The sequence below is a fragment of the Crocodylus porosus genome, unplaced genomic scaffold (genome assembly GCF_001723895.1).
Source record: "Crocodylus porosus isolate Cpor-Errol unplaced genomic scaffold, CroPor_comp1, whole genome shotgun sequence".
Taxonomy (NCBI): Eukaryota; Metazoa; Chordata; order Crocodylia; family Crocodylidae; genus Crocodylus; species Crocodylus porosus.
Window position 1 is genome coordinate 104,854,832 of NW_017728931.1, and position 20,234 is coordinate 104,875,065.

A 20,234-nucleotide genomic window follows, 5' to 3' on the forward strand; every position below is an offset into this window, starting at 1 on the left:
AACTTTAGATGGACCAGGAAAGAAAGATGGATGCAACTGCAGCACTGCACCCTGCCAGATCTGCTCCTGTCTACATCTATCTTGATTATTGCTCCTTCTTCATAGAGTACAACCAGGGGCGTAACTACAATTGCTGAATTTTGTCCACAAGATATTAGATCAGTGGCTCCCAACCTTTTGGCCCCACAGGCCAAATGAGTGGCATGGGGCCAGCACTATGAATCCCTGAGCCACCCCTGCCCGGACCTACAGGCTGGGGTAAGATTCTGGTGTCCTGTGCTGCTCATGCTTGGCCCCATATGCCAACATCAGGCTCTGGGGCCTTGTGTTGCCCCTGCCCAGCCCCATCTGCCAGCAATGGGCTCAGGGGCCCTGCACTGCCCCTGTATAATAGATTTCATACACGTTACAGCTGGAAGGGACCTTGAAGATCATCAAGTCCAGCCCCCTGGCCCAGGGGCAGGAAGTCAGCTAAGGTCAAAGTCAGCAAGATAAGCATCCAAACGTATCTTGAATGAGCCCAGAGTAGGTGCATGCACCACTTCAGGAGCCCTGTGTGCTGGGATTAGGCTTTGGGGCCCCACATGCCAGGATCAGGCCCCATCAAACATACAGGCTGGATGACTTGGTGCCAGGTGCCATGAACAGCATGTGCCCCTGGTGGCTGGGGGGGCATGGCTGCGTGAGCAGCAGTGGGAACATGGCAGGTGTGGCAGGAGCCTGGCAGCAGTGAGTAGGGAGCTTTCTTAGACATCATTGGCACTGTCGGTGGTGGGGTGGTGAGCGCTGACCACGGGTTGGTGACCACAAGCAGGTACTGCTGGCAGCAGGGGCAGCAGCGAGGGGTGATCATGGAACCACCCACAGATGCTGCCGGGACCACTTGCAGGCACCACAGACAGTGTCGGGTTGGCAGTGTCTTCTTGCAGGGGGTGCACTGCCACACGCAGGGGGTGCACCCACGTGCATGCCCTGTGCGCCACCCCTGCCAGGGGCTGTATCTGACCCATATGCCGGGGACTGAGCACCCCTGTGGTAGATTGACAACAATGACATATTTTACACTGTACAATTAACAAGCCTCAGCTAATTAACAACTTCCAGCTAAGATCTGAACCAGTGACCTGTAAATGAGTAGCTTGATAATCCATCCAGTGCTTTATGCAGGATCTTTGCATACTAAATAAATGAATATATAAAGAGTTAATGAAGAAAAAAACCTGTAACAACCTTGAACTCTTGAAGAAAATTATGAGTTATAATGAACACTGAAAAAATGGCAACTTTACATAATCAACTAAAAACTTCAAGGCTTTAATGGTTATATGGTACAGCTCTTGCATATGAAAATGTATGCAGTTCTTTCCTGTGTAGTCACATATAGCCCAGACAGCTTACCTCTATGCTCCCAAGTCATTTACAACATCCATTAATAAATATTTAGTTGTTACATACCAGAAATTTGACAGTTCTAGACCCTGAAGATTACTCACCCTTGAAGATCTCATTGCAGTATAAATCACTGAAAAATGAATTCCTCGCTCTTGCAGACTCTTAGTCAATCTTCCAATTACTTTGTCTATAAATAGAAACTTACAGAGCTTACCAAACTCTAAGCTGATAAAACTAAAAACCTATCATAACTGCAACACAAGTAATGAAGTATATGGGTGTTTAAATCAATTTCTAGGAAAACTATAATTCGTATGACAGTTTAGAAAACTAGAGTAATGCTCAAGAAACGTAAAATCTACATTAAATAAGATGAATGCAAGGCAGTTCAGATAAAGGAGGGATTCAGAAGTCTAAATGAAATTTAGATGATCTGGAAGAGGATATTTTAGGAAAGTAAAAGGAGGAGGAAAGACAGAGCATGAACAGACGAGAACAGGATGCTAAATACCATCTAATAAAAATAAAGCTGAAGAAATTATGTTGTGTGTAACCTAAGATGCTCAGAGTATTTGATCATTGGAAAGTTACCCGCAAAATTTTTTTGAAGGATTGGTAAATCTTAGATTTGGTAATAATACAGTAATACAGTGGCTTTGCAAATAGATCTGACTGGTCTGAAGTCTATGGAAATGTTAGTATAGACTTAAATAGGGGCAGAAATAAATCCTTAATTAGAACAGCTGTTGAGTCAAGTCACAAAAATAGTAAAAAAAAACCTCTACACATGGAGGAATTACTACAAGCACATTATTTTTGTACTAATTTTAAGTAAGGCCCAAAATACTTTTTACGGGCAAATCTTTATTTTTGAAATCATACATAGTCTGCATATACACTTTACTATGGAGTTCGTTAATTAGCGCCGCAGTAAAGCATCACAGTCAACACATGTACCTGTGTTAGAGGGCAGTTATTAACTCAACCATAGGATACTAAGATTCAGGACAAGTAATTTGTGTAATTTATGCCACCTCAATGCACATGTAAATGGTAATGTAGCTGGCTGAGGCATGAATGTGCTACAATACAGGGCAGGGGTAGCCAATTATTTCAGGCGGAGGGCCACTTACCCAGTTTTGGCAGGCTGTCGAGGGCCGCATGGCTAGCCCTGCCCCTTGACAGGTGCCGCACCCCTTGGTCATCATCTTGGAACCAATGTCCCAATGTCTTGGGACCGATGTCCCAGGACCAGCTCCAGTGAGGCCCAGAGTGGGGCACAGGCTGGGGGGCCAGGCTGGGCTGCACCAGAAGGGGAGGGGGGAGCTGGCTCAGCTCCATAGAGCCCCTGCCTGCTGGGACCCTGTACCCCTGCTGCCCTGCTCTGGGTCCTGCTGGTGCTGGCCCTGGGACACCGGTGTGGGCCCCATGCACCTGCTCACTCCCAGTGCCCCCCAGCCCCATGGTACAGGCGGGGGGCAGTGCATAGCCTTGACCCCCTGCTCACCGGCGGGGAAGAAGCTGGTGTGGAGCGCAGGGAAAAGCAGCCGCTCCCCTGCCCTGTAGCCAGTGCTCCCTGCTGCAGTCACTTGCAGCCCATGAGGGGCTGTCCTGAGCAGGCACAGGAAGCTCCACCCGGGCTGCGAGCAGCTGCAGCATGGAGCACTGGCCATGGGGTGGGCCAAGGGCTGCTTTTCCCTGAGCTCAGCACCAGCTTGTAACCCGTCCCCGTTGCCAGCCTGGGCCTCGCACCAGCTCCGGGCTTGCTGGTCGGGGCTGTGCCACAGCAGCAGCAGCAGATGCAGCCCCTCCACTTGCCATGCCGGGCAGTTTGCCACTGCTGCCTCTGGGCTGCCCAGTGCATGAACTCTGGGTAGGCAGCAGCAGCAAACACTGCCCAGTGTGGCGAGTGGGGGAGCTGCAGCTGCTGTCACCATGCGCAGCCCTGACGGGTGAGCCCGGAGCTGGTGCAGGGCCCAGGCTGGCAGTGGGGGCAGGTTATGAGCTGGTGCTGAGCATGGGTAAAAGCAAACCCTCACCTGTGTCTGCTTAGGACAGTCCCATGCGAGCTGCAAGCAGCTGCAGCAGGGAGCACCGAGCATGGGGCGGGCAAGGGGCTGCTTTTCTCTGGGCCCCTTCCCTCCTCAGGGTCCTCCCCCACCCCTTACCTGAGGTTCTGGTACGGGGGCAGCCACGTGGTCCCAGGGGAGTGAGAGCCTGCTGGGCTTCCCCTGGGTCCTACTGCCCCTGGTTTGTTACTTTTGACAGGAACCAAGGCCAGATCAATACTAATTTTCTAAATTTTTTAGGGGCCCCACAGGCCAGATAGAATGGCCTCGCAGGCCGTATTTTGCCCACCCCTGGTATAGGGGATGCCTGCTGGTTAGCTCCATATTGTAGCATGCTTGTGCCCTAGCCAGACCCTCTGCTGCCCAACGCTGCTACCCAGAGCCTGGGGCTGACCCTCTAAGCCTGCTTCCAGCCCTGGACTGCTCTGCTCTGGCTCTAACTGCAGTATATGCTGTGCCTAGGAGCTGCTGACTCCAACAAAAACTGCACTGGAGTTTATTGCTCTGTGCTAGCTGCATATGTAGATGCACCCACTCATAACAAAAACTTATAGCTTATAAAAGTCAGATTTTAGCTGATAATGCTGGGAAATAATTTAGATAAAGCACACAGTGGAACTCCAGATGTTAGTTTTTTCATTGTGGCTGATGAAGGAGTTAGGTGAACTAACCTTTTGTATCCTGTGATGCATTTATTTTGGAGTAATTTACTCAAGATTAGAGTAATTTACTCTAAACTAACAGAAATGCTTAGGTAGCTTGGTGAAACACCCATTTTTCAGCAGGATCTTGCCAACCGAAGACAATTGCAGTTTTAATCGAGAACGGTAGTCATATAAAGTAGTATTTTAATGCTCATTTGAACAAAGCTATCTACTGTAACATCTATACACAGTCTTGCTCCAGGAAAATAAATGATATTTATTTATATGTTTGGTTGAGGAATTCTAAAAATTATATCAAGCAGCTTATTTGTATGTTTTAGGCACAAGAAAAAATTCTATTTTAAAAAGAAACAACAGAAACTAGCATTTTCAGCTGTTATAATACTAGGTAAATGCATGCGTTTCTCCCCTCATTAAGATAAAAATGCCTGTGATAACAACACAGTATTTAGCATTTCAATGCAATAAGGAAATAAAGGTAACTATAGTTACCAGGAATAGGAGTGACTTTTGCCTTTTAGAAAGGTGGAGAGGTGACCTATTTGTTCAGAGAAACTGTCATGTCAACATACATATGGACAGTACAATTGATAAAGACTTAAATCACCTGTTTCCAAAACTCATTTCAAACCAGTTTATCTATTTCTTATAAAACTATTTATTTGCCTTAGACTGCAGCTTCTTCAAGGTATGTGTTTGTACAGCACTGACTACAGTTATACTCTTAGTTGCTACCTTATATCCCCCATCCTACACACTTCTGGAAAAACCAGGATCTGAAGCCACTCCCAAGTAAAAGTTAATTAATTTCTCTGCGTTTCTCAGTAGGAGTTAGCAAAATGGAAACCCCTCCAGTCGTGACTATCATCTGCTCTTTCTCAAATAAAAGGGAGGGAGTGAATGTTGAAAGGAGACTGTGGAAGAAACAGAGGAAGGGTAACTTCTGGAAGAAAACAGTGACTTAGAGAGATGAAAGAAGAATGCTGAAGGAGGAGAAGGGTGGAATCAGATCAAAGAAATAGAGACACAGTAAAAATTAGGATTAACTATTCTGTACAATATATTCCCTATCTATATACAGAGACAGGAAGAGATCAGAAGTGAATGGCATGTCACACAGACTTACAAATCTGAATACTTGGAACTTTGGAGAGATTTTGCATTTGAACATGGACCCTATTCGCAGAGCTGGTCTTATTACTGTTCTGAATATTTCCCTGACCCAACTCTGAACCATGTCCAAGGAGAAAATTTCTAAATTTTAAGGGCACCTATACATGTACATTGAGGTTGCTCCAACATTCTGTAATTACAGTGCATTGGAGCAGACTCAGTTAAGAGTCTGCTGGGGAGTGGCAATTACTGTGCTCCTGCAGACTCCAGTGTTACATGTATCAGAGTCGTTCAACAAGCTTTAGCTAAAGCGTGCCTGCTGCCATTTTTCAGCGCAGGGACATTGTTACACGTGACGCTCTGGGTGCTTTAGTTAGAGCGGCTCTTAGAGCCACTCTAATTAAAGCACCCGCTCCCTGCCTCCCAGAGCACATTATAAACATCCTGCTTTTAATCTAGATTTGAATTTTATTGCTTAACAGCAGTATTTGCCTTGAATGTAAAGGAGATATTCTTCTGGCTTTCTGTTGTGTTGTAATATAAAACCCTGTATGAGGGTAGAGGGGGAGTGGTAAAGAATTCATTGCAACAAAACACACAGTTTTTTGAGTGTATGGCTATGCCAATGGATAGCCACACACTCAATGTAATATTTAGCTAGCCTGATTTTATTGTTGATAGTCAGGAACAACACATTATATTTATTGGTTAATAACATTCTTATCTTGTGACAAGGATGTCACAAATGGTGTTTTTTACTAAATGGTAGCCATCAGAAGTCTGTAAGTAGCAAATACAAATAATTAATGACCTGGCAAACAATCATGACCTTGACAGGTCTCCTGATAGTGGTAAGATTTGGCAAATGGACAATGCTGTGGTACCAGTAACACATAGATTTGCTGGAGCACAGAACACAAGATTTGGACAGCTATAATGGTGGCCCCTCATTTAAAAAAAATTGAAGAAACAGAATAATAGGATTCCCCTATGATTTTGTATCATCAGCGCTACAGACTTACAGTAGGATTATTCTAAGAATCAACCATTCAGTAACTAAGTTAAAATTCAGTGTCCCTGAGTTGCTGGGATTTATTCAGCAATGCTCTGAGTATCTGCTTTGGCATAAGCATAGTTGGCAAAAGACCCAAAGCAATGTAACAAATTTTGGATCCAGTGCATATTTTCGTATTTGTACAGCTGAAAACATAACTGAGATGAGGGCAAGGGGCAGTTTTCATTAGCCAGCTGGGCAAAGGACACAGAAACTATTCACATCTTTCTTGACATAAAATAGGGTCATAAAATGAAGGTAATAAGTATTACAAAAGCCTTCTCACTGAAGCAGGCATAGAATATAGCCACATTTGGAGCCTGAATCTAGAGTCCAAGGAAGTCTACGGGGATCCTTTTACTAAATACCAACAGTTTGCGGGCAAGATTATTAGTGCTAAAATATGTGAGGATTGACCACATAAAAATACTGTGGATGCAGGTATGTAAAGATGAACTTAAAGTATTAGCAACAGTATCATACTCTATGACATCTCTAGAAGATACAGAATGTTTTAAGATGACAGAAACAAATCATGAAATGTTGGCTATAATCAAGTCATGTTGCTTACCATTTGCTGCAAAAATCTTTGCCATAGAAACGTCATTTAATCTAGTCAAAGAAAAGAAAGATGATTTAAAATATTTTAGAGACCAGAACATAGTTTTTATTTCCATGAGTTCTTTCATAACAAATTGGAGCAAAGACCATACATTTCTTCTCCTGCTATCTGTCCCTTAGAATTAGTTCTTCTTCAAAGCCTAGGATAAATATTATTTACTGTATTCATGAAAAATATATATATATATATATATATTTATCTACCAAGGTATGGAGTTCCTGAAATGAAAGGCCAATCCTTCCCTCCTGGCCCTTTTCCCAAGCCATTATGTCAACTAGTATTAGCTTGTAAGCTCCTTGGGACATGCATTAGGATTTCATCTATACTGTAACATGCTCTACAGCATTGCATTTACTTCAGATCCAGTTACCTCTTTGGAAAAGGAAGAGTCAAGCTGGTAATGGGAAGAGCTCACCACCCAAGTAATGATCTGTATAGGAAGCTAAGGGAATGGTGGTGAGCTGGGCAGAGGGATTTGCTGCATGTGTGCAAAAGTGCATCCAACGGTACTTGGAAATGAATGGAAATGATTATTAGAAACACATCAAATGATGGTAAAATTGATAATACTATGAATTATCACCAGGGTAGTTAAGATCAAAATCCCCAAATCAATAATTTATCTGACTCTCTTGAACTTAAATACTATTTGCTGACAGTGTCCAACAGAACCACCTGTGAAGTTCAAAGCTTTTTGGTTTGTTTCTGTTCCAGATAAGATCCATATACTATTTAGTATTCTGTGACCAAGAGCAACTTGTACTGGACATTCCAGAAAGGTGTAAAAGTTCCATACAATTACATAACAACATACCTGTAAAGGAATCGTTTAGCAGACAGTGGTTGTTTTAGGCACTGAAATGTGCAATTATTTCTCTTTTACCTTCCCCAGCTTGGTTATAAAGTGACCTAGCACACATTCATTTAACAGCCTGCTAGGATCTGATCCTGATCGCAATAATGGTGCTTCCTACCTTGCCACACATGCGGGCAGGGGATATAATTTGGGGATTGGGGAATCAGATTGTAATAATGCCGTTACTATCTGCAAATACAGAGGGAGCCCCCTGTATTGACAAGTTGACAGCAGGTGCCCCCATGTGGAGCTAACAGTCAACTGACCATTGCCTCTGCTTGACAGTTCCAGGTCTCTTTTGAGATCTCGTTTGAGCGTTCCAGAGACTAGGGCTGACAATGAGCTAATTGTTAAAACCCCAGGCCAGACAACATGGGCCCAAAGAAATCTCATACGGTTCAACAAGGTCAAGTGCAAAGTCCTGCACTTAGGACAGAACAATCCCATGCACCAATACAGGCTGGGTAGCAGCTCTGCAGGACCTGGGTGTTACAGACAATAAGCTGAACATGAGCCAGCAATGTGCTTTTGTTGCTAAGAAGGTTAACAGCATACTGGGCTGCATTGGTAGGTGTGTTGCCAGGAGGTCAAGGGAAGTGATCATTCCCTCTGTACAGCACTGGTGAGGCCACATCTGGAGTGCTGTATTCAGTTTTGGGCTCCCACTACAGCTAAGGTGTGGACAAAGTGGAGAGAGGGCAACAGAAATGATGAGGGGGTTGGGGAACGTGACTTATGAGGAAAGAATGAGGGAACTGGGCTTATTTAGTCTAGAAAAGAGGAGACTGAGTGGGGACTTAATAGCAGCCTTCAACTACCTGAAGGGGGTTCCAAAGAGGATGGAGCTAAACTGTTCTCAGCGGTGGCAAATAACAGAACAAAGAGCAAATCTCAAGTTGCAGCAAGGGAAGTTTAGGTTAGATATTAGGAAGAATTTTATCATTTGGAGGGTAGTAAAACACTGGAACAGGTTACCCAGAGAGGTGGTGGAAGCTCCATGCTTGGAGGTTTTCAAACATGGCTACACAAAGCTTTGGCTGGGATGATCTAGTTGGGGATGATCCTGTTTTGAGCAGGGCGTTGGACTACATGACCTCCTGAGGTCCCTTCCAACCCTACTTTTCTATTATTCTATGAACATTGCCCAGAGTGTCCGGATGGGGGGAAGCAGAGGCTCCCAGCAAAGGAACTTAAAACACTGTACTGGGCAGGTCCGGCTGGGGTGCCTGGCATAAAGGCAGCAAGATGGCTGCCACCCCTGCCCTGCTGACAGGCTGCCTGTCATGTGGTCCCAACCCCCTCCAACAACTGGCAGTGAGGGGCAAGGCTATACGATGGGCAGCCCTCACAGCCAATCAGCAGCAAGGGGTGCAGCCACCAGGGCCCAGCAGGCAATCAGAGGTGCAGGGAAGTGCCATGTTCTGCCTGCAAAATGGCTTTCAGGCCCTGTGTTCTGCCCACAAAATCAGGGGGCAGACTCCTCAAATACAGTAGGTCTCTACCCATTATGAAGCTGGCACCAGGCTGCATGGTAAAAACCATGCCACATGCTCCATTTAAGACACAGTGGAAACCAGCTGCAAAATTATTCCATACATTTTGTGGAATAATTTTGTGGCTTGTTTTCCATTTTCTCATACTATCAATTACCTGAACTTAGGGCCAATTTACTATTTTAGAAGTGGTTAACAGGCTAATTTAGGGGTGGGCAATTATTTTGTCTGGAGGGCCACTTAATGAACTTTGGTGAGCAGTCAAGGGCCACAATAGTAGCCTTCCCCCTTGACAGGTGCGCCACCCGTTTATCACTGTGTTGGAACCACAAGTCCTGCTTCCTAGCCCCTGGTCCTTTCCTTTGCCCCCAGAACTACTCCTTCTTGGTTGCCATCTTGGAACCAGAAGTCCCCCCAAAATCATATACTAAAAGTCAAACATCTACTATAATGTATTTTAATTTTATTTTAAAAAATATTTTTAAAAATATTTTTGATTTTCATGTGGTTTGCATAGTGTATATAGAGGTAATTGCATAATAGCTCAAAATAAGGTTTTACACTTGTATGTTTCATGCAGGGGAGTATGTGGGGCATGTGTGTGTGTGGGGGGGGTTGTGAGGAGGTATGGCTGTGTGTGGGGGGTGTAGGGTATGTTGGGGGCTGTGGGTGTGTGTACATGTTGGGGGCTGTGGGGGGTTTGTGGGGTCAGAGGTAGGGTGTGCACAGCCCCTGCCACTGACAGCAGCAGCAGGCCCTCAGGGTGCTCATGGCCTATGCAGGTGCTGGTGCCCAGTGGCGCACAGGTCCAGCCAGTTTCAGGAGCTACACATGGTGGTAAGGAGCAGAGCCAGGCCAGCCCGCCTCTATCATGCGGGACTCACGTGCAGGTTCTGGGACTTGTGCACGACCAGAGTACCACTCCCTGCGTTCCAATGGAGTCCCAGGAGCTGCAAATGGGTACAAGGTGTGGGTAAGGCAGCCAGCATCATTGTGCAGTGCTTCCCCCAGTGGCATGCAACTAAGGTACCCCTTGTTCTAGTGTAACAAGGCAGATAAAATGGGAATGTCTAACTGACCTTCTCTACACCATTCAAATATTATACTTAGTAAACATAACTAAAGGTATGAAATAATGCAGAATATATATTGACAAGTAACAATAACTTTCCTAATCCTGTACATTATTGGTTCACTGACTTTTCTACATAATTAATCCATATGGCATTTTTAAGAAGCCTTAAGAATCCTGTGAACAGACACATCAGTTCCAACCTTTACCACAAAAAGCCCCATACCTGTTGCCTGGTTGTAGCTTTATCAAAAATAGGTTGGACTTTGATGTATCCACTTCCATCTCTGATGCATCATTGAGGTTATCTATATTTGTTAACTTCCAATCCACAACTCCCAGAAGATAGTCCAAAAGATATCTAGCAGCCTCAGAGTCAACAGCAGATAAAATTAAAGATGATGATGAAAATTTAAGAATTTCCTGTAATACATATATGGAGCATTTAGCTATCTGCTTTATAATTAAGACATGGGTCAATTATGTTTTATAGTTTTACAATATTCAAAGAACTCTATAAAACTCTGAACATGGATCCAACTATATATAGTTTAACAAATATGGTAAAAGAAAGTACTGGGAGAGAAGGAGGGTTTAAAATTACCAAAAGCTATAAACTTTTTTTTGCAAAATTATATATTGCAAGAACATTTGGTTGGTTTAAACAAGTTTATAAAGTCCCTGAAATGACTGTAAATTTGGAATTTTGACTATTAACAAAATATTAGACAGTTTAATATAATAATTTTGCATTTTTCAACCAGCCCTAAGTATTTACATTTGTGCAAATAAGTTTGCTTTTGTAACTGAAATTGTTATTATGTTTTATTTAGAATATACCACATTTCAAACTTGTATAAGCCTGATTCTGGAAAATACTGGACTGATGCAGCATCTGGGTTATGACTCTTTCAATACTCAAAAAACAGCGCAGAGCTTTGCACAATTCTACAACTGTGCCTCAATCCTGGTGGGACAACTCAAGAACCAAGTCTCCATGGTTTATATACCTGTCCAATATATAAAAGCCACCAGACAATCATTAGACAGCTATGTAATGCCCTTAAAACTAAAGCAGATAAATAAATGATAGCACAAGCTACGGGAGTGCAATACATAGCAAAGTCACATCACTAGTATCAATTTTCATTATTTATTTATATATTAAATACCCTTTCCTGATAAGACCCTATCATGATTGATTTTGTCTTGACAATGACTGATTTATAACAACATTTTTTTGGACAAATTTGGCCTTAAGGTTTAAAACATCTCTATAAACAGATTGCTAATTTCTTTTGACTTCATTATTTCATTTCCCATTCATTCACTTTCATTTACTATAAAATTAATAGAAACTATGAAGATATTTTCTGGTTTCCTAAACAAAACTTGAATTGTAAAACTCAGACTGAGTCCATTAAAATGGTCAAATATAATATTATTTTATTCTAGGGTGGGCAATATTGTCAATTGACTGGTTGATTGACAGCATATTTTTGACTGATCAAAGATTATAGTAATTTTACAAAAAAACCTAAATGTTGTGTAGTTTTCTTGACAGAAAGATGGTTTTTTTAATTGTTTTTGGACACATTTCTTTATGGAAAATGTATGCTTTTTCTGTGTATTATTTAGACCTATTGTTATTTTTTAAACAATTTTTTTTTACCAATATTAGACTGGTCAACTATCAAATTTTATTTGACTGATTAAATACCCAGCCCTGCTTTATTACATGAGCCAACTCTTTTACTCAGGTCTCTGATCCAAATGCTCATGAACAGTAAGTAAAAAAAAAAATCTTAATAAAATATTCAAGCATTCATGCTTAACATTTTTTGCAATTACTTTTAACAAATGCAATGCTCAGATAAAATGTTTAAGAAAAGCAAGTGTGAATAGTCTAAATAAAGTTGTTCAAAAAATTTAAATGAATATTTGTGTATTTTCCCCCACTAGTTTACTGCATTTTATTTTTTCTTTAGCATTTCTAAATATATAACTAATTGACACTACTTAGCATTCTGATGTTCCGCTTGTTATAGACTCTCTCTTAGCTGATGCTAGTGTTATGGCATTGCTACAACTTCTCCCTTCTTGTTATTTTTCTCCCCTTTCTGTTTTCTGTCTGCCTACCACTTTTCTGACATTTTACTTCATATTGCCAATTGCTTGGATCATTTTTTACATCTTATGTTTTCCTCCCAGTGCTGATTTCAAAAAGAGCAAACTCCAGGCTCAGCAGACAGTCATTTTCACATTTTACTGATTGCTAATAGAAGTACAGTGGCAGCATAGGTTAGCTCTCTTGCTAAAACTCTGGAGGTATGAATTCAATCTCACTATAGACTTAGGGCAATGGCTGTTCCAGTTGACTCAAGCCTACTTGGCCATTTGGACCAGGGAGTCAAAAGTTGCTGGCCATGGTGCTAATCACATCCTTCCCTTGTGGGTTTTTGGCCACAGAATCTGGTGTGCCTTAACAGTGCCCACCCCAGCTGCCACTATGCATGAGAGAACCTTTGACCTTCACTTGCTGGAAATAAGAAATACTTTATTTTTATTATTATTGTAATACCTAGACTGGCAGAAAAAGCAACTCCAGGAAAATGAACTTAAAAAAACCTGCATTGTTGCACAAGGAAGGAAATGGGAGGTGAGGAGGAATGTACTCCTGTCTTGCTAGCTTTGCTTAAACTTAGAAATAGATCACATTTTGCATTTTATAAACCTGAGGCAATATTTAAGGCTGACAGTTTTGTTATTTTAACCTCCTACCCTCTATTACACAATTTTTACAGCAGTAGGTACTAAACAAGTGAACAGTGTGGCCATTACATGCAATAAAATAATCTAGGTGATAATTTAGATGATAATTTAAATCTTTAGTTGATGCTCCATCTATTGTGCATCTTTCATTTTCTGTAGTCCTAGATGACTGAAAGTATGGGGAATGCATAGAACTAAAGACAAGCATTTTACAGTCTAATGAAGGACTAGACATATCAGCACAGAAGAGCCCAAGGTGTGAAAGGGAAAGAACTCTTTTTTCCAAGACCATGAAGTGATAGTGGAATCTCTATGTGGAAACTGCTGTCCATAATATTTGTAAAAGGAGTTTCTTTTGGCTATGCTAGATTGCTCCACTAATGAATACCTTTGACTTCTTAAAAATCCCCTGAAGCTCCTGCATTTGTGCATGAGTTTGGACTCAAAGTCCCTCATGACACTACAGTTCTATGATTCTCCTACAATGGAGCAAAGTTTAATAGGGACATTGTTAGCGTCTTTCATTTTTCTCAAAAAGATTGTGCATAGAGGGTTTTCAATCCACTTTATAAGAAACCATATTTGAGGTAAAAGATGTGCATTTGCTCTGAAAATATCTGGAAACAGTACCAAAGCAGACAAACTGATAAATGAGATCCTTGAAATCTGCCTTTTTTATCCTTAGGAATACCTTTCAAATATTGAAGTTTATTTTCTACAACACCAATATATTATTGTCATATAAAAACAAATCAAATCAAACTGAGTACAAGAACCATCTGCTTCTACTCATGTTAATCAGATGGAAAATTAGCATTGTTACTCTTTCAGAAGCTAGTATTAATTTTAGATTTTTAGATTTATGAAAAGTACTCATTATGCATAAAATTATGTATTATGGTTCACATGGAGAGGCAGCTAGCCATGTTAGCCTTAAGCCAGGCAGAAGGTAAGGCAGGGTTGGCACCTTAGAGACTAATTGGTTCAGAGGTATGAGTCTTCATCAGCAACAACCTAGTAGAGGCTCATGGTTTGCTGAATGAGTTAGTCTCCAAGGGGCCAACCTTGCCTTACCATCTGCCTTATCTCATCTTTCACCCTTTTGTATGATACAAGTGAAAATTGGTGTGGTATACTTTTAGCAGATATTTTATTTCAACTATTGAAAGTATTTTTAAACAACTAGTTCTTCATTCTATTGCAGTTTCTCTTCTAATGTTGTGATAGTTGTTTTATTCATTTAATTTATGTATGTATTTAGCTACTCTGTCAGGGTTTGAACTTTTTTTATAAATAAATTATTTTTTTTACTTCATAATTATTAAGAGTGTTACATCCAGTCCCTCTTTGCTTGCTTTATCATGGAAATAGTGTCTTTAAAGTATGCTTTTTCTTAATTCCTACAGCAAATTTAGGGGTAGGTTTGAATCTTAAAAAAAGGCAACCTTTGTTAAAAAGTTAAGTACCCTTTGAGGCAAGGTACATGCAAGACAAAACAAAGCAAAACAAAAAACAATTCAAGGCATTGATTTTAGCAAAAAACATACAAATGGAAATGAGTTTAGAAACTGGATCTAGTAAAGGGGCAACCCCTCTTGTGCTAAAACTCTCATTTCAAAGTAATAAATGTCAATTTAGCTGACGTTGGTACAAGGAGTACATAGCAGTAGATATAGAGTAATGAACAATATTTCAGTCAATTTAGCCAGAAAACAAAGGGCTGAGGACTGGTCCACTACATACTTTTTGTACAATGTTGCTATGACAACATGGACTTTGAACCAAATATAGTTAAATTGAATTATATGTATATATGCAACTAAGTAAAAGAAAAATGTTTAGCTAAAAAAATCCCATAATTCAGCCTCTGGAACGATTGCAGTTATACTAGCATTTAGAAGCACATATTGATATACCATATTCCTATTAAGCAATCCTGCTGAGACAGGATTACATGATCCTACTCAGCCAGCTGATAAGATAATCAATGCTTTCTACTACCAAATGCTATTTTTTTCATTTATATGCAAGGCCTTGCTTTGGCTAATGAGATTATGCTTGGTTATAAAGGAATATCAGTGCTTTTCTAGTGTCTAGAAAAATAAGTCATATGGATGTGCATATATATGTACATGCATACACAGTATCTAGTAGAAAGTTCTGACTTACAGTAGTAATTACACAACTGCACAGCTGGCAACTAATTAGGTTGCTTTATTACACATTGTAATTCAATGGAGTTAAGTATTGTTTGGGGACCATCAAACCTATTTTAGAGAAAAATGGTTTGTGGGATTCATATTCAGCTGACAAAACTTCTCCCAGAATGCCAGTCTCTGTACTTTATTATTTAATAAAGAAGTTATTTGAATGCTTAAAACAAATGATGTACTTATAACATCTTTCTCTGTATTAACCGGGAAGGGAAGTCCTAATTGCACACACAACCATTGATCCCAAAAGCTCAAAACACCTACTCGCTCATGTAAAGAGCTGCACAAATCTAATACCTGAGAATGTCTGAGAGTTACAATCCTATAACTCTTTTTAGCAAATCACCCTTTCTTTTCTTGTATTACACGTGCTGCTACATGCACATATACATATTAAATAAGATCTCTGGGTTAAGTCTCTGAATAAATTTGCATCACTGAAGGTCAAGAGGAGGATATTCTTGTGACAAGCCACATCTACTAGATTCTGATGAAACTTGTACAGTAAAAGCCTATCAAAGATGTAAAAATTGTGATCATGCAACATTAAAGATAATTTCTCTTGGTGAGGCAATTCAGAGTTGCCCTTTACTCTGTGCCTGAGAAAGAGAGAGAATTATAATGGGATCCTTTGTAATATGACCAAGACTGAATTTTTTTAAAGATATGTTCTAACAAAAAATGGAATGGGTTTGATGTAGGAATAATTGGGTTAATTTCTCCAACCTGTTTTACAGAATATCAAAGTAAGTGACTATAATAACCATTTCTGGCCTTAGAGATTATGATCACAGATGCACAAGTGTCATCAAAGCTTTATACATGTAAATGTAAGTGAAAATAAAATGATTATCTTAAGGGTGTGAGAGATAAGGATTTTTGTGTCATTTCTGCGATTGGAACAGCCACATAGTTAGATGGGATATAGACAAGTTTTCAGGTCTCCCTTCCTGGCAGGGGTGGATGCTTTACCTGAAGAATTCCCTGGCTTCAAGCAGAAGTGAAGAGGGAACTGGAAGAAAAATATTGAGAGAAACTAGGATGAACAAATTCAATTCAGAAGATCTCTGTGCTACAAAGAGCCTCCCAGAGACCTGAAGAAAGGCACCTGGTACCCAAGAGCTTGCCTACAGTTGGTCTAATAAAAGATGCCACTCACAAAGATCCCAATACTATCTTAAAGATCCTATTTTCTTTCCACTACAATATATTCTCTTACACGTGTACACAAACTACATTAGACAAATATTAAGATTGCAAAATTCAGTACTCCAAAGTTAGGGGATGACAGAATTAAGATTGTCTATGCAACCTTAATGTGTGTCTTCCTTCCTCCATGCATATATATTATGATTAGGCTTGGTAGGATTTGATTTTTATCCATAACCATTAATTTCACCTCACACTCACAGACCAACAGAAAAATATTTCCATCATTAATAACAGAAATTTATAGAAAGGGGACCTAAGAATAGGCAACATGAAGGCTCCTGCTGAACAGCAGCTGGAGGCAGAGGGCAGGCTGGGCACTATGCATCAGTGTGCGTGCCTGTCCCCACTGCTGCCTCTCCGCTTGGTGCCTGCAGGGTGCTAGCCAGCCAGGCCCTGCCTTGCAAACCTGGGTGGGAGCTGGCAGGCAGAGCAAACTGCTGGCTGCCGGGGGCAGATGTTGCTGCAGCAGCTGGAGGCTTCCTTGCCAGGGAGCTGGAAGGGGCTGCAGGGGTGGGAGGCAGTGACTGCTGTGTGACAAAGGAAAGCGGGTGCTGAGACTGGCGATGCCCTGCACAGGGGCTGGGCAGTAGGCTGTCCACCTGGCAGCACAGCAACTTTCCCTGTGCCTGTTGTGTGTTGAGCTGGAGGAGGAAGCAGGCACATGTGGGAACATGCGTGCATGTGTTCATACATGTGTGTGCATGTGTGTGGATGTACTCCCACACCCCTAATTTCACACAATTCTGAACAATTTAAATTGATAAGAATTGAAACATATGTTTAAAAATACACATTGATTTTGGCTGTCTACATACATATATATATATATATATATACACACACATATATACATACATGTATAAAATTCTGCTAAGTCTAATTATGACAGTCTTAATTACATGATCATGTGCTACTTTTTCACTGGATTAATGCTGTGCAGGAAACAATTTACCTATTTTGTGAAACAATGGGACTTTAGAGGCTTTCTCCATTCTACACTGTGTGGAAACCAAGACTTCTCAGTTTTGAGAGAGAGAGAAAACACATGGGATGTGTATTACTCAGGGTCAAGTCTCTCTGCCATTCTCTATAGTGAGTGGTCCACCCACTAAGCTATCAGCTATTTTGGGATATGTGTCTCAGTCTTTCCTGCTGGAGCTATCTCATTTCATGTAATTAAGCATTCATTGAAACAGGACTGTAAAACAGTGTCTTTTTACTACACTTAATATTCAATTATTTATACAAAGTTGAATTGCTTCTACACAGAAAATTGTTGACAAGCCCATCCTAGAATAGCCAACTGCTACCTGGCATGCACAAGTCAGACTCAGATCCAAGTCAGGTCCTGCAGCGACTTGAAACTGAGTCTCCAACATCCCAAGTAAGTGCCCCAGCCACCAGGCTGTTTGGGATTCCGGTCTTCTCTCCCCTTTTGAGCAGAAATTTCATCCTAACCCTGACACATCTTTTCAGATGAGAACTTTATCAAATTTTCATGCTTTCTTGTGGACAGTTTTAATTTTTCTAGAAAAAAGCCATTGTTCCTGGGATCTGGAGCACATGCTACTCTGGGGGAAAAGTCCTATCTGCTCTTTCCTTGACCTGACCAGCATGGCTGCTTCAATGAAGGAGCAAATTGCTGGTACCAGACCCAGCAGGGAATAGGTAAAGTGGCAGAGAGCCCTAAGCCCAGCTACTGGAATTAGGTCAGATGGGGAAAGTCCCATTCCCCCTCCCTACTTCCCTCTAGGTGGCTGACAACAAGGCTACTGCAGTAAGGGAGTGAACTGCCCAGCAGGGAATGGGTCAAGCAGCACCTTGGCCTGAACCATGCTCTTCAAAATGAAGTTTTCCCATATGCATGGCCAGCTGAGTTCCATACCCTAAGCCCCCTGCAGAAGCATAAACAACACCAGCAGTGAAAGCCTTGGCTTGCCTTTAAAGGCTCCCCTTAAGGCTTTCCAGAGGAGTGACTTCTCAGAGTCCTGTGTCTCTGTAGCCACTCTAGCCATACTTGTTGCAGTCCCACACCTTATAGATCTTACTCAGTCATGTTGCTATTTACTGTTCTGGAGGGAAGGGTTTTTTTGTGGTATGTTATTGGACCAGCTGTATAGTTTTATACTTGATATATAACAAAATAATGCACAATCCTATAAAGTAGTAGATATTTTTACTTTTATCTCCAGCTGAACAGTATTCATGCATCCCACTATCTCACCTCCCTTTTTAAAATCTTAGATCTGCTCATGTTAGAAGTCTGAGTGACCAGCCCTTCTACCAGCATCATGTAGGTTGTTAAGAAGTCACTCCATAAATGCATCTCTTGGCTGGAATAAATCCTGTAGCTTCTGATGTTTTCATGGTCAAAAGCAAAGGATGGAAGAATTTGCATTGTAGTTAATTTGCTCCCCCTTATTCAGAACATGCCTTTTATGACCAGGTAACTAAATCCTTGGATGATGGTGTTGCCATGGACGTAGTCTTGCTAAACTTTAAGAAGGCCTTTGATACTGTCTTTCACCCCATTCTCATTAATAAATTAAGTGACTGTGGTATTGATGCCTACACATAGTTGGATGGGTAAAAAACTGGCTGATGGGGCACACCCAGAGAGTAGTGGTGGATGGGTCACACTCAACCTGGCAAGATGTGAGTGGTGGGGTCCCCCAGGGCTCAGTCCTTGTGCCTGCACTGTTTAACATCTTCATCAGTGACTTGGACGAGGGGGTTGAAAGCACATTGTCCAAGTTTGCTGATGACATTACGATGTGGGGCAAGGTGGGCACACTTGAAGGGAGAGAGAGGCTGCAACTAGATGTAGACAGACTACTAAAGTGGGCAGATGACAATAGGATGGGCTTCAACGTAGATAAATGCAGGGTGCTGCACCTAGGGAGAAGGAATCCACAGTATACATACAGGCTGGGGAGTTCCCCTCTTGAAAGCACAGAGGCAGAACGGGATCTTGGAGTCATTATTGACTCCAAGATGAACATGAGCCACCAATGCCAGACCACAGCCAGCAAGGCCAGCCATACCTTGTCATGCATCCAAAGATGCATCTCAAGCCGGTCCAGAGAGGTGATCCTCCCCCTCTATGCGGCACTGGTCAGGCTGCAATTGGAGTACTGCATCCAGTACTGGGCACCGCACTTTAAAAAGGATGTGGCCAGCCTGGAGAGGGTTCAGAGGAGGGTGACTTGTTTGGTGAGAGGGCAGCAGGACAGGCCCTATGAGGAGAGACTGAGGGACCTGAACCTGTTCAGCCTTGGCAAGAGGAGGCTGAGGGGGGACCTGGTGGCTGCCTACAAACTCATCAGGGGAGATCATTAGCAAATAGGAAGAGCTCTTCTCTCCCCAGCACGCCCTGGGGTGATGAGGAACAATGGTAATAAGCTGATGGAGAATAGGTTTAGGTTAGTGATCAGAAGGCAATTTTTTACAGTTAGGGTGGCCAAAATCTGGAACCATCTTCCCAGGGAAGTGGTCCTCACCCCATACTTTGGGTAAATTCAAGAGGAGCATGGATGATCACCTGTCTGGGATCTTGTGATTCCAGCATTCATTCCTGCTTGTGGCAGGGGTCAGGCTAGATGATCTGTTCAGGTCCCTCCTGACCCTAGCTACTAGGAAACACATGTACAAAAGTACCAAGGCCCTATCAAGGACGATTATTACCTGACAAGGATCTTGCA

General features: G+C 41.8%; 1 protein-coding gene across 1 annotated transcript in view; it reads right to left on the bottom strand.

Moving 5' to 3' along the window:
* The window catches only part of ATP6AP1 (ATPase H+ transporting accessory protein 1), a 93,319-nt gene that overhangs the window by 59,705 nt on the left and 13,380 nt on the right, over positions 1 to 20,234 (bottom strand). The window contains exons 4-6 of the mRNA XM_019543448.1: positions 10,563 to 10,759; positions 6,865 to 6,905; positions 1,494 to 1,579 (exon numbers count right to left, since the gene is read on the bottom strand). Of these exons, the coding sequence (XP_019398993.1) occupies positions 1,494 to 1,579; positions 6,865 to 6,905; positions 10,563 to 10,759 (324 nt within the window). The remainder of the gene's footprint in view (positions 1 to 1,493; positions 1,580 to 6,864; positions 6,906 to 10,562; positions 10,760 to 20,234) is intronic.